Source organism: Hyperolius riggenbachi, chromosome 12 (assembly GCF_040937935.1).
Source record: "Hyperolius riggenbachi isolate aHypRig1 chromosome 12, aHypRig1.pri, whole genome shotgun sequence".
In the NCBI taxonomy this organism is placed as follows: Eukaryota; Metazoa; Chordata; class Amphibia; order Anura; family Hyperoliidae; genus Hyperolius; species Hyperolius riggenbachi.
In genome coordinates this window covers 68750972-68766796 of record NC_090657.1, presented here as the reverse complement: position 1 = coordinate 68766796, position 15825 = coordinate 68750972, and the positions used below count along the sequence as shown (strand labels likewise).

Sequence of the window (15825 nt, the reverse complement as noted above, 5' to 3'; positions counted from 1 at the left end):
AGAGAGAGAAAGGGGGCACAAAGACACAGAGTGCAGAAAGAGAGACGGGACAGAAAGACACAGAGGGGGAACAAAGCTTAATTTGAAGCAAATCGTGAATCGAATCGAAATCGTGATTTGCAACAGAAATCGCTCAATTCAATTTTTTCATACAATCGTTCAGGCCTACTTCCAACTATACAGAATATTATAATCAGCTGCTTTCAAATGACCTTTACTGCGTATTCACTATCTTGTCTCAGGGGCTAAATGAAATGGAAATTTCTCATTACAAACAGGTAAGAGGAGATTTCAGTGCACATAACTGAGGTCAAGCAAATTACAACACATGTGAGGGGCATGTAGATAACAACATTATACATTTGAATGACAGATTTGAAAAAAAAGTATGTTACAAAGAGGTAGTACACTATTAAAAAGATACAGTACTTTTGGCGTTAATTCTCAGTATTGAAAAGTAATCAATGAATTGGTAATGATAACTTGATAGAAATTTGTGTTTACCTTTTCTCCTATGTACTTCCACTTCTGATTTTTCATCCGACGAACATCTTCATTCTTATCCCTCTTTAACAGAAACTCATAATCTGCACATACGAAGCGACACAACATCAGATTTTCTGCAATTGTAAATTTTGGCATTCTACTAATCCCACCTTTGGATTGCTGGGAATTATTAATGATCGTTTCATTAAAACTCTCGTCCACGTTATTTGCATTGGCCTCTTCGTTTGTTTGCATATTACCATGCCTGCCCATGTCAGAATCATTCCTATGCAATTCAGAATTGTCTAGTACATTTTCATTCACAACAACCACATCAGAATTCTCTGGTGCACTGTCATTTGCATGATCTGGAAGCACTGCAATTCGTTGTCGGTTATGATTATCACAGTCATTAACTTCTGAAATAAGTGTGTCAGTATCAACATCTTCTTGTGAATCATTATTATCTTCAGCACTGTCATGAACTGAGTACTCATCACCAAGAAAACTGCTATCATCATCTCCCCAACCGTCTGAGGAGCTTCGGTTTCCTTGAAAATCATTGACGCTGGTTGTAGGTTCATAATCTTCATAATTAGATGAACCTTGTTCACTATCCTGATCCTCTACACATTCTTGTCCTTCTGCAACATCCTGAACACTCTTATTGTCATCCTCCTCTTCATCATCACAATCTCTGTGTTTTGAATTATTGTTATGCTCCTGTACATTTTCTGCATCCTTAGATTGATTAAAATAATTTTCCTCATGCACATTCGCTTGGTTTGCATCTTGGTCAGATTCCTTTTCTGTATGTCCAATGTCTAATTCCCTATCAAAACTAACATGCACATCATTCTCAAGGGTCTCCACCGTGTTTTGACAGGCAGGTCTTGTACTGAGATCTAATGCTTCCTCGCCCTCATCGTCAGAATCAATGTTATCATCTAGTGCAAGTCTGAAGTTCACAATTTCACTTGCGGTATCAATAAGTAATGGTTCACGCATAGAAACTCCTTCAAAATTGTCCATCAACTCCATATCTATGGGATTTTCACTACTAAGATTGACGTCATTATTAGAATTTGAGGCCTGCTCGTTCATGGAACCTTCGTGCGTTTCCTCAACTAGGCCCTGGTTTTCTAAGTTTTGGTTTTGTGATGATGAATCTTGATTATTTTCTAAATTCACAATATCTACAGGACTAGCCACAGTTGCTTTCTCCATAGGTACTAAAAAAATTGTAACTGTTTGGGATTGCTCATCTACCACTGGCATCAATGGCTGCTGCGTCACACTACTTGTGTCAGACAATGTCTGACATGCGTCACCTGCATTGACGTTTTCGTCCTCGGGAATCTGCTCAGATACCTCTTTTTTCTTGTTAACACGCTTTCCGTGAGCTGCACCGTGCTCGTCGTCGCAGTTCCCACATCGCCGCTGTCTGGAGATCCTAGTGGGACGTCCGCGTTTGCCCGGCATTGTGTTTCGCTGTCTCGTCACGGCACGCCACCTCTTCTCCACCACAGCGCCAGAGGAAAGGGCGTAACTGGCCGCAAACCATACGTAATCACGTGTGCGCGGGACTTAACTCCCGTCACGTGACTTCATTCCCGCGGTACCCGTACTTCAGAAGCGCAGATGAAGTTTCCCTGACGTCAGGAAATTTAATTTAGATTTTAGCGCGCCCATGACCAAAATGCGGGAGAGTATCTGATTTGTGAAAAAATGACACGTCACCAAATAAAGATTTTGCTAACCAATCACATGCCTATTTTTTTTTTTTTTTTAACATAATTCATTTCTGCCTGTTTGATTGACACAAGTGAACACCAATGGGGAATTGAGAATTTTTTTATACTGTACATAAATGCATCCTTCAGTGTGTGTTAGCACACACTTGTCCGTGCACCAGTGATCAATTTATTAGTGAGAACTCCGTCAGCATAGTTGAAGAAGGATTCCAGCTTATGAATGTGAGTTCAACAATACTAATGTATTGAGTATATGTTTCTAAATTTAAAGGAGATAATGTATTTTTCTGTTTGCGGGTAGAAATATTAATATTATCTGGGCAACCGAAATTTAAATTAAAATTTCACAATAAGTACCAATTACTTTCAAAGATGTTTTAAAAACAGGTGTTTGATAGGTTTTACAGTGGAATATCCTTAGTTTTCAATCGAAAGATGGGTAGTTGAGTCGAGTCTGCTGCAATAACTGTTTATTTACTTGGAAATTTGTTGTTTTTTTTTTTTTTTGGGTGAACAAAGTATAAATCAATCTTTTCATGTATGGTGCAAAACCACATTATTTCATACCAATAATATAACCTGGTTATTGTTGTTTATTGATTGGTTCTTTTGTGATTCGGTTATTTACTTGGAGTGGAGTGATCCAACTCTATGCAGTAGTATGCAGGAACATTTTTTTAGTAAGGAAGTTCCGCTGCAAATGTTCATTCGGCCCTCAAAAACAAAATTATTACAGTTATATTTTCTAGAAGAATACCATTGAAATAGAGACGTTGTTAATACTTGTACACAGAATCTAAAAAAAATTTTTGCTGAGGTTTTTAACATTTTAGGGATTGGGACGTGCCTTACATTTGGCCAAAAAAATATTAATGTTACATCCTCTTTTTAAAGTGATACTGTAGGCCAGTCGTGTGAAAATGAGTTTTAGTTAACCGGGCCTTATAATGTTCCACCCCAGACATCCCAGGACCGCAAAGCCACTCTACAATGCTCCTGCCCCGCCTCCAGTTGACTTTTGGTATTTAATACTTTAAAGTCTTAAAAACACTACAACAGCATTGACGTATCCTAGCTCCACCTGATAGCACCAGGAGCATAGTGCGCAGACCCAAGACCACAGTGGACTTCAGATTAAAAATACATGTGCCATCAGCGGGACCGACGACATGGCAATTTCATGCGCAATGGTGTTATGACTTTAACCACTCATAACGCGCGTCGGCAAAGTGACAGCAGCAGGACCAGCGACGAAGTTCTGCGTCGCCGGCTGCAGGATAATTAATCAGGAAGCAGCCGCTCGTGTGAGCGTCTGCTTCCTGTCAATTCACGGCGTGAATAGCCTGCAGGCCGCCGATGCCCCCCCCCCCCCCAACATGCCTGCAGGCAGGAGCGATCAGACCCCCCCTGCACATCATCCCCATATGGGGGAAATAAGGGTGGCAATCTGATCGCTCTGTGTGTCCGTTGATCTGTGCTGGGGGCTGCAGAGCCCACACAGAACACCTCAAAACAAACAGCGCCGGTCGTTAATGGGGGGTAAAGGGTGGGTCCTCAAGTGGTTAAAATCATAAATTCAAAAAGTGAAATGGAGGCGGGCCCGGAGCATCGGTGAGTGGATGCGCGTGCACGTAAAGATTAAGTGATTGATGCCTGTACCTTGTTTGTGCGTCTCCACAGATTGACTTGGACTGCATCCAAACCGCCTGCCTGTCCGTGGCCTTCCCTTTTTTCCAGCCGCCTGCTCCTCAGTGTCCACTCGGCACCTAAGTGCGACTGCCTGTTGGCTTGGTAAGTAGTTGAGATGGTGGGAGGAGCTGGGAAGGGCTTTTCTCTCAACTTTACCGAGCTGAAAGACTAACTTAGGCCTGTACCTTGTTTGTGCTTCTCCACAGATTGACTTGGACTGCATCCAAACCGCCTGCCTGTCCGTGGCCTTCCCTTTTTTCCAGCCGCCTGCTCCTCAGTGTCCACTCGGCACCTAAGTGCGACTGCCTGTTGGCTTGGTAAGTAGTTGAGATGGTGGGAGGAGCTGTGAAGGGCTTTTCTCTCAACTTTACCGAGCTGAAAGACTAACTTAGGCCTGTACCTTGTTTGTGCTTCTCCACAGATTGACTTGGACTGCATCCAAACCGCCTGCCTGTCCGTGGCCTTCCCTTTTTTCCAGCCGCCTGCTCCTCAGTGTCCACTCGGCACCTAAGTGCGACTGCCTGTTGGCTTGGTAAGTAGTTGAGATGGTGGGAGGAGCTGTGAAGGGCTTTTCTCTCAACTTTACCGAGCTGAAAGACTAACTTAGGCCTGTACCTTGTTTGTGCTTCTCCACAGATTGACTTGGACTGCAGCCAAACCGCCTGCCTGTCCGTGGCCTTCCCTTTTTTCCAGCCGCCTGCTCCTCAGTGTCCACTCGGCACCTAAGTGCGACTGCCTGTTGGCTTGGTAAGTAGTTGAGATGGTGGGAGGAGCTGGGAAGGGCTTTTCTCTCAACTTTACCGAGCTGAAAGACTAACTTAGGCCTGTACCTTGTTTGTGCTTCTCCACAGATTGACTTGGACTGCAGCCAAACCGCCTGCCTGTCCGTGGCCTTCCCTTTTTTCCAGCCGCCTGCTCCTCAGTGTCCACTCGGCACCTAAGTGCGACTGCCTGTTGGCTTGGTAAGTAGTTGAGATGGTGGGAGGAGCTGTGAAGGGCTTTTCTCTCAACTTTACCGAGCTGAAAGACTAACTTAGGCCTGTACCTTGTTTGTGCTTCTCCACAGATTGACTTGGACTGCATCCAAACCGCCTGCCTGTCCGTGGCCTTCCCTTTTTTCCAGCCGCCTGCTCCTCAGTGTCCACTCGGCACCTAAGTGCGACTGCCTGTTGGCTTGGTAAGTAGTTGAGATGGTGGGAGGAGCTGTGAAGGGCTTTTCTCTCAACTTTACCGAGCTGAAAGACTAACTTAGGCCTGTACCTTGTTTGTGCTTCTCCACAGATTGACTTGGACTGCAGCCAAACCGCCTGCCTGTCCGTGGCCCTTTCGTGACATTCCGGACCTTGATTGTTGGGAACCCGCCTGCTTGTCCGTGGACCTTCGGGACGTTAGTGAAACAGCCTGTTGGTTAGGTAAGTAAGTAATGTAAGAGAGTGATCATGTGCATTTTGTATGTATAGGTGAGACAAAAATAGAGGATTTATGGCACTGACTTGCTTTTAATTTTTCATAGGTTTATTTCGATTGAGTTGCGTCAGTTGAGGGCAAGCCCGTATCTCTGTCTTCATATCCCCGTCCTTCCTTTGTGGTAAATTAATGTTCAGCTTTGGTTCTGTGTAATTTTTATAAGATATCTAAAGAATAGGTCAATGATGCAGTTTTATTTTTCTTTCATAGGTTAACTCATTGTGTTTGGTCCCCGTTTAGAGTGATTTTAAATTTTTGGACTGTACTCGTCCGTTATCGCTGTAAGTATATGTAAATGTCGGTTGATATTTTGTTACATCAATGAAATTTGATATTGAAAACACTACAACATTATTCACATAACAATAATGTGCATTATTATTATAATGGATGTTAAATTTAGGTTAATTGTGCTTTAGGTCATATGGTTTTGAAGTAATGACCAAGCTCCATTGTGCTATCTAGAATTGTTTACTAAAGAATACTCACACACAATGGGGTTGCCATGACCATGATATTAAGTAATTATATTTTGCTACAATTATAAGTTTTCACATATACTTAATAACACATTTTAAATATTAAATTATAACAAACTTTAACAACAACGATAAATGCAATTGTTTACAAAAATAAAGTTGATAATAAAAAAAAATTTTTTACTTACTACAAATTTACTTACTCATACAGGTTTCTTAATACTTAGATTGATGTTCATCTCTCTCTCTCTCTCTCTCTCTCTCTCTCTCTCTCTCTCTCTCTCTCTCTCTCTCTCTCTCTCTCTCTCTCTCTCTCTCTCTCTCTCTCTCTCTCTCTCTCTCTCTCTCTCTCTCAAACTCTCTCTCTCTCTCTCTCTCTCTCAAACTCTCTCTCTCTCTCTCTCTCTCTCTCTCTCTCTCTCTCTCAAACGCTCTATCCATTTCTATCTCTCTCTCCACTCCCTCAATGACTCTCTCTCTCTGTCTCTCTATCACACTCTCCCACCCACCTCCATCAACGCTTCTACCCTCCTGCCATATATGTATATCTCTTTTTCTATCGGTCTCTCTGAATGTATGTTTCTCTATCTCTTTATCTCACTCATATTCATTCTCTCTCTCTCTCTCTCTCTCTCTCTCTCTCTCTCTCTCTCTCTCTCTCTCTCTCTCTCTCTCTCTCTCTCTCTCTCTCTCTCTCTCTCTCTCTCTCTATCTCTCTCTATCTCTATCTCTAATTCTATCTCTATCTCTATCTCTATCTCTCTATCTCTCTATCTCTATCTCTCTATCTCTATCTCTCTCTCAAACTCTATCTCTCTCTCAAACTCTCTATATCACTCTCTCTCTCACACAATGTCTACATCACTTGCCCTACCTACCTGCCTCCCTCGCTTTCCCTCACCACATCAAACTACGTCCATATCCCTTACACTCACTCACTGAACCCCTTCCCTCCCTCTTTCTTTACAACGCTCTATCGCCATCCAGTCCCTCCATCTCTCTCTATTTATCTATCTCTATTTAAATATAATTCAGAAAAGTACATAGATATATATATATATATATATATATATATATTTACATATATATACACACATACAAATATATAAATATATATATATATGTATATATATATGTATATATATATACATATATATATATATATATATATATATATATATATATATATATATATATATATATATATATATATATATATATATATATATAAATATATATATATACACACTTACAGTTACTTATCGATTAAGGAGAACAATATATATAACTTGTTAAAAATTTAAATTTGGTTATGAAAGCATATTACACGCTTTACAGGTTATTACACAGGAAACTTAACCTTCTCAATTTTTTACTACAGCTGTGGATTTCTCCATTACTGTCAGAAGCAGTCCAAGACAGCTCTTCAGTCCGTCTTTGCTAATTTCTTTATTCTACTGCCGCGTTTTTTAAATTTTTGGACACTCAAGGACGCAAAATGGTAAATATTCAGAATTAAATATAGCGGTTCCTTGTTCAGATTTTGCCATGTGAATAGTTTCACACTGAACTTTAAATTTTACTGTGAACAGAGGCGCAAGCAGGATGAAATCCGATACAATGGTTAACACGTAGATTGGAGAAAGTGGTGTGCTTCTCTCCACATGAGCAGACACGAAATATTGTCTTATTTAATCCTGCCGCCGCCTCTGTGCCCATACAAATTGTATGTATCAAGTACCGGTTGAGGGAAATGTCCACCTTACCTTGTTCATAGGTTCAGAAAGATAATTTGTAATGCTCAGTGAGGAGTGGTGTAATCTCATCACTTGCCTATACCATTGGTTGACTGAATGTTAAAACCAGGTTTTTGATTATATTTCATCTCACTTAATTTGTCATTCACTCTAAAAAAAAGTACCCAATATTGCCCTCTGAGTTCATCCATATTATAAAATTAAAGATGAATGATTCACAAAGTGTAGTTCAATATTAAAAAAAAAAATAAAAAAAATAAAAAAATTAAATAAACTTCATTTAAACAAAAACTGAAAACCGAGTAAGATACATAAAAGAACAAAATCATAACCAAAAATATAAATATATAAATCTAATAAAAAAAATAAAAAATTCTAGACTTGTAAAATTTTGATGTTAGTGACATTGTTTTCTCCCACAAATTCATAAAGTGAATGTAAGTTACGGAGAGTACCAAATTGGTCAGTAATATAGACCGTGGGTTCCCAACATGATGGGCCGTGGGATTTGTAATGGTGGGCCGGGTCGTCTACCTCTGCCACCCGCAACCCCCCCCCCCCCCCCCCACCCCGGACGCCACTTCTGTTACCTTAAAAGCGAACGGCTGCTTACTTACTTATTTACTTATATTTCCGATAGCCTTGACAGCATCACATACAGCAGTGCTTCAAGCTCAGCTGCTGGGAGGGAAGGAAGCAGGACAGCTGTTCACCTGATAGCGGGCATCGACGCTACTGAACGATGCTGACCCGCCTCCTTCACTCCTTCCAGCACATCTCAAGAGCAGGAAGCCCTGCTTTACGAGATGCTTCAAAGGCAATGGGGAATATAAAAAAGGAACTCAACCTAGATACAGACTTGCCGATATACTACATTCAGGATCTACAAAAAGTGGTGGTTTTTGTCCAAAAAAGTTACAACGCACCCCCCAATGGACACAGAGAAACATTTGGGCCCAAGAGTGGCCACCGTGCTTCAAAAAGTTTGTGAACCCTGGTAAAGACAACTAATAAAAAACACAAAAACAGAATGTAACTTCATTATGTATGTACCTTGTTAACAGCGCAAAAGACCAACGTTGTCCTACCATTGTCAATAAATAGTTGGATGTTTTCTTTAATTAAGAGTTTTATAATTAACACGGCTTTTTTGATTACACACTGGCATTTTGATGATTCCCTTCATACAACGTTATATAATTTGGTTTATAAAGATTGGTACCACACATGCTCCCACCAACACCTTAAATAAAAATGTGTAATATATTGACATAGCACTGAGCTGGACGTAATAATGGAGAAGGAATGCTTTGTTTGGTACATCACTGTTATATTGGAAAAATAGTAATTGATTTTCTTATGCAATTACAGGCACAATCTTCTGTTGACCCCTTATTGAAATCAAACAAGGGGCACAATATTTTTGAACACGAAGGATACATTTACACTTTCGATAGAAAAAGCAAAGATGGACTGAAGAACTTCTGGCGCTGTCAGAAAAAAAATGCAGACCCGCCATGTCTTGGGAGAATACACACTGATGCTTCGACAGGGGAGGTGCTCAAAATAGTTCAGGAACACCTCCATGGGGAATCCATAGAGGCGGTTGAGGTAACACGAGTTCGCAACGCCATCAAAGAAAAAGCAATATGCTCAAAGGGTGGTCCCTCCACAATTATTAATTTGGCAATCCAGAATGTGGAACCTGCAGTACTAGCTTCACTACCGCCGAGGGAAAGTTTACGTCATATGGTCCAGAATGTCAGAAAAAGAGAAATGGCACATCCAACAAATCCTGTCTCTCTATCTGACCTTGTCATACCTGACGCGTACAGAACTTATTCTGTGTCAGATCTAGAGACCGTGCCATTTCTCCTTTACGATTCTGGACCTGATGATGAACATAGGATTTTGATTTTTGGCAATAGTTCAAACGGTGCTTGGATTAAAAATGTTAAACAGCTATACGGGGACGGAACATTTAAAGTTGCTCCGGTCCTTTTCAAGCAAGTGTTTGAACTATTGGGAAAAAGAAATGACTATGTTCTCCCTCTGCTGTACTGCTTGCTGCCAAACAAGACGCAAGCTGCGTACCTAAAAATGTTTGATGCTATCCACCGGATGTGGCCTGAACTGAACCCTGATCACTATTCCTCTGATTTTGAAGTGGCAGGCATCAATGCATTCAAAGCAGTTTTCCCCTCCTGTCGTGTTCATGGCTGCTTCTTTCATTTGAAGAGGAATGTGAAATCAAAACTGGAGGAAATCGGGCTAAAAAAACTCTACACAAGTAGTGCAGAGTTTTCTATGCAGGCAAAAATGATTGCATCTCTTGCCTTTGTCCCCCCTGTGGATTTGGAGGCGGCATTAGATGCAATCAGGTTTGACCTGAGTCCCGATATTCTACCTTTGCTCAGATGGTTCAGTCGGGTTTACATTGGGGTCAGTGAGAGCGGGCTTCGTAAACCGATCTTTCCTCCCTCCCTGTGGTCGGTTTATGAGCGCACTCTTACTGGCTTGGACCGCACAAACAACTATGTGGAGGCAGCGCACCGTTGCCTGCGGTCACATCTGGGATTCGAACACTCGAGCATATGGCAGTTCATTGATGGCCTGCGAGAATTTCAAAAAGGAAGAGACCTGCTATACCAGCAGTATGTGCGCGGGGACCCAGCACAAGACAAACGAAAGAAATACAAGGATTCGGATAAAAAATTGAAAAAAATTGCAAAGGAATACAATGACAGAACTTTCCAAGAATACCTAAGAGGGGCCGCAGCAAATCTTGCCTTAGATTAATGCAAGATATTTAATTAAATTTTTTTTGGAGTAATACAATTTTTATCCAAATCGCTGTATTTCTGTTAACCGCAAAGGAAGGACGGGGACAAGGATTCTGGCAAAAGAACACTTGAGTTGTTTCACATGCCATGTGCTGATTATTTATGATCGAATTTCGATCTACTTACACTGCTCGGCACATGAGTTCTTGGGATAATGACCCACTGAGCCATTTTACTTCACAATTATACCATCTAACATAACATTATATGAGCAAAGCTTCCAAAGCCATGGATCCACACCTGCCTACAATTGGAAAAAATGTTTTTTGGATAAAGCCAACATCAGGGTGGTGTGTACTATTTAATGATGAAAACCCATGGCACCTACTTCATGCAAGCACAATGAAAATATCTGTTATTAACAAAAGGGTATTATTTAATACCTGCGCCTCTAGCATAATATTCAAAGCTAGACTGCTCAGTTTTGCACGCCATAGATAAACACCTGACCTCCATTGGAAAAAAAAATTAATATAAAGCAAAAATCAGGGTGGTGTCCACTATTATATGATGAAAACACACGGCACAAACTTCTTGCAAGCCAAATGTAAATATATGTTAATACAAACAGGCTACTATGTAATACCACCTCCTCCGGCCTAATGTGTCAAGATACACTGCTAAGTTTTGCACGCCATAGATACACACCGGCCTACATTTGCAAAAAAAAGAAAAATTATTATAAAGCCAACATCAGGGTGGTGTGTACTATTAAATGATGAAAACCCATGGCACCTACTTCATGCAAGTCCAATTAAAATTGCTCTTATTAACAACAGGGTATTCTTTAATACCAGCGCCTCAAGCATAATATTCAAATCTAGACTGCTCAGTTTTGCACGGCATAGATAAACACCGGACCTCCATTTGAAAAAAGAATGGTACTATAAATCCAAAATCAGGGTGGTCTCCAGTATTATATGATGAAAACACACGGCAGCAACTTCATGAAAGCCCAATGTAAATATCTACTATTAACAACAAGCTATTATTTTATACCACCTCCTCCAGACTAATATTTACAGCGAGAATGCTAAGTTTTGCAGGCCATAGATACACAACGGTCCACATTTGAAAAAAAAAAAAAAAAAGATGTATAATGCAAAAATCAGGCAACTGTATAAGATTTAATGCTGAAAAAACATGGCACCTACTTCATGCAAGGCCAATAAACATATCTATTAATAACAACAGACTATTATTTAATACCGCCACCTACGACATAATAGTTTAAACTACACTGCTAATATTATTGAAAAACAAACAAAACATCTATTTCAAAAACAATTTGCATTATTAATTGTTATAACTGATTACAACACTATTAGTTATAAACATCTTAGATATTTTAAAAAGTAATAATTTTTATGGGAAGATACAACACTATCTTTTGGCATGGTAATAGTACAGTTTTTTAATAATATACATACAGACTACACACAGTACAAAATTTAACTAGAATTTTCTAAAGTCACAAGCAGAAGGTGTTGCTTATACAACACTGTCTTATGGCATGGTAGTGGCGAGAGCCAAAGCAATGAGTACAGATGACTCAGCGTGACATAAGTCAGTGGGGTTGTAGGCCACATCTGTTGCTTAGACACTACAGTCTCTTGGCACGTTACTGTAGACAATAGGAATAAGAAGAAACACAGCCTTGCAGACAGCAGCAGGTGTTGCTTATACAACACTGTCTTATGGCATGGTAGTGGCGAGAGCCAAAGCAATGAGTACAGATGACTCAGCGTGACATAAGTCAGTGGGGTTGTAGGCCACATCTGTTGCTTACACACTACAGTCTCTTGGCACGTTACTGTAGACAATAGGAATCAGAAGAAACACAGCCTTGCAGACAGCAGCAGGTGTTGCTTATACAACACTGTCTTATGGCATGGTATTGGCGAGAGCCAAAGCAATGAGTACAAATGACTCAGCGTGACATAAGTCAGTGGGGTTGTAGGCCAAATCTGTTGCTTAGACACTACAGTCTCTTGGCACGTTACTGTAGACAATAGGAATCAGAAGAAACACAGCCTTGCAGACAGCAGCAGGTGTTGCTTATACAACACTGTCTTATGGCATGGTATTGGCGAGAGCCAAAGCAATGAGTACAGATGACTCAGCGTGACATAAGTCAGTGGGGTTGTAGGCCACATCTGTTGCTTAGACACTACAGTCTCTTGGCACGTTACTGTAGACAATAGGAATCAGAAGAAACACAGCCTTGCAGACAGCAGCAGGTGTTGTTGCTTATACAACACTGTCTTATGGCATGGTATTGGCGTCAGCCAAAGCAATGAGTACAGATGACTCAGCGTGACATAAGTCAGTGGGGTTGTAGGCCACATCTGTTGCTTAGACACTACAGTCTCTTGGCACGTTACTGTAGACAATAAGAATAAGAAGAAACACAGCCTTGCAGACAGCAGCAGGTGTTGCTTATACAACACTGTCCTATGGCATGGTATTGGCGTCAGCCAAAGCAATGAGTACAGATGACTCAGCGTGACATAAGTCAGTGGGGTTGTAGGCCACATCTGTTGCTTAGACACTACAGTCTCTTGGCACGTTACTGTAGACAATAGGAATCAGAAGAAACACAGCCTTGCAGACAGCAGCAGGTGTTGCTTATACAACACTGTCTTATGGCATGGTATTGGCGAGAGCCAAAGCAATGAGTACAGATGACTCAGCGTGACATAAGTCAGTGGGGTTGTAGGCCACATCTGTTGCTTACACACTACAGTCTCTTGGCACGTTACTGTAGACAATAGGAATCAGAAGAAACACAGCCTTGCAGACAGCAGCAGGTGTTGCTTATACAACACTGTCTTATGGCATGGTATTGGCGAGAGCCAAAGCAATGAGTACAGATGACTCAGCGTGACATAAGTCAGTGGGGTTGTAGGCCACATCTGTTGCTTACACACTACAGTCTCTTGGCACGTTACTGTAGACAATAGGAATCAGAAGAAACACAGCCTTGCAGACAGCAGCAGGTGTTGTTGCTTATACAACACTGTCTTATGGCATGGTATTGGCGAGAGCCAAAGCAATGAGTACAAATGACTCAGCGTGACATAAGTCAGTGGGGTTGTAGGCCAAATCTGTTGATTAGACACTACAGTCTCTTGGCACGTTACTGTAGACAATAGGAATCAGAAGAAACACAGCCTTGCAGACAGCAGCAGGTGTTGTTGCTTATACAACACTGTCTTATGGCATGGTATTGGCGAGAGCCAAAGCAATGAGTACAAATGACTCAGCGTGACATAAGTCAGTGGGGTTGTAGGCCAAATCTGTTGCTTAGACACTACAGTCTCTTGGCACGTTACTGTAGACAATAGGAATAAGAAGAAACACAGCCTTGCAGACAGCAGCAGGTGTTGCTTATACAACACTGTCTTTATGGCATGGTAGTGGCGTCAGCCAAAGCAATGAGTACAGATGACTCAGCGTGACATAAGTCAGTGAGGTTGTAGGCCACATCTGTTGCTTAGACACTACAGTCTCTTGGCACGTTAGTATACACTATAATACAAAAAATAAACACAACCATGCACATACCAGCTGGTGGTGCTTATACACCACAGTTAGTGAGATTTTGATAGTTTAAAAGAAAAAAAAATACTTATACACTACTCTCTCATAGCATGGTACTGAACATACTATCCCAAAATAATATTGACCACAACACTAACATTAGAACTTCTAGGGAATTTGAATACTATGTAAATTATGTATTTGAATTGCATGGGGTTTTTTAAAGGTTATATTAAAGATGTAAAATGATAAAAAAGGATATATATTAAAGATATATAAGAGAATTCTGTTTATGAGAAATGTTTTAATTGTATTACATCCAAATACTGTATGTGATATAGCAGTTGTATGGAATGGTGATTAAAATAAAGTAATACATAAGAAAGTTTAAATAAAGATATTGTACTGAAGTATGTGTTTCTTGGTAATTCTTGTAGAATTTAAGGTTTAGTACGTTAACAATACTACAATGATAGGCAAAAGCCATAACTCTATCGTGTGTAGGTACACTGTCAACTAGTCAGCCATTGAAGAGGTGTTTTGAGAAAGTGAGTCATGTTACTATTTGGAATATCAGGCCACACATACACAGTTACATTGTCATATATGTGTAAGTTATGTAAAAAACTAAGTTAGAATTTGACACAAAAAATGGAGGTGTACATGTATGCTGTAAAGGGAAATATAAGGACATGAATTATAGAAACCAGGAGAAAAAAAACTTTACACAATACTACAGTTAAAAAATTATTACGAGGATTAAACAAATAGTAACGAGTGACACAAGGAGCACAGAGGTTTGCAGCCAGAGGTTTACATACAAGATGAATAAAGAAGAGAACACAACTACAAAAGGGGTAATACAACGAGGGACATAAGGTGAAGTGACATTAGTAAATTAAAACGTTAAAAAGCTGCAATACATCGAAAGAAATTACACACGGGAATGGAATCAACAGAGTTAAAGATGAAACTATTTATAAGAAGAGTGGAAAATACAAGTGTCACAAGAACAGTAGGCACTGGAAATTAAAAGTTTAGGAAATAATTTTATCACAAGTAATATAATACCACTGTCACAAGAAGAGTGGGCACTGAAAATTAAAAGTTTCGGAAATAATTTTATCATAAGTAAGATAATATCACGTATTTCGGAAATTATATAACATTGGATTTGTAATTTAGTACAAAAATTTCAGCTACAAAAATTAGGTAAGGATTTATTGTAAATTATGTTTTATAAATCAATTAGTAGCGTACATTTGTGAAATAGTGATTTATTGTACATATTAAAATTATAATTAATTGGTGGACAGATTTTTAAAGTGTTCATATAATGATTAAACAGAAATAGTATATAAACGTTAAAGTATTTATGTAGTTAAACATATATATAAATTTGCAATAGAAAAATCGAAATAGGGTGTGAAAATTCAGGAAATACTATTTAAGGTTTATTAGTTGTATAAACTCTGTATTAACATCTGCGCCCTTTTTTCACGGTTGAAATGAAAAAATGAAGGTTTATGAAAAGAATGCTTATAAAATAATTTAGAAGGTGTTTTTTAAATCATTAAATGAAGATTTGTTAATATGCATGTAAAACAGTAATTTATATGTTTGTAAAGCTAAAATGAGGATTTGTGTATGTATAAAACCTATATTAACACAGGCGCCCTAATTTCCCGTTAGGCGCCAGATAAACGCTAATTAATATGGCCGTCTATGGCGGCGCCCTTTTTGTCCACTAGCCCCATGCGCCCAAATTTCCCAGCTCCGGGATGGTGCCCTCCTGTCTCAGCTTTGA

At 39.8% G+C, this 15825-nt stretch overlaps 1 protein-coding gene across 1 annotated transcript; it reads right to left on the bottom strand.

The window, feature by feature from the left end:
• Positions 1-444: 444 nt before the first annotated feature.
• LOC137540945 (uncharacterized) lies at positions 445-1968 on the bottom strand. The gene has a single exon (XM_068262119.1). The coding sequence runs from the start codon at positions 1966-1968 to the stop codon at positions 445-447; it is 1524 nt and encodes a 507-aa protein (XP_068118220.1).
• Positions 1969-15825: the final 13857 nt, after the last annotated feature.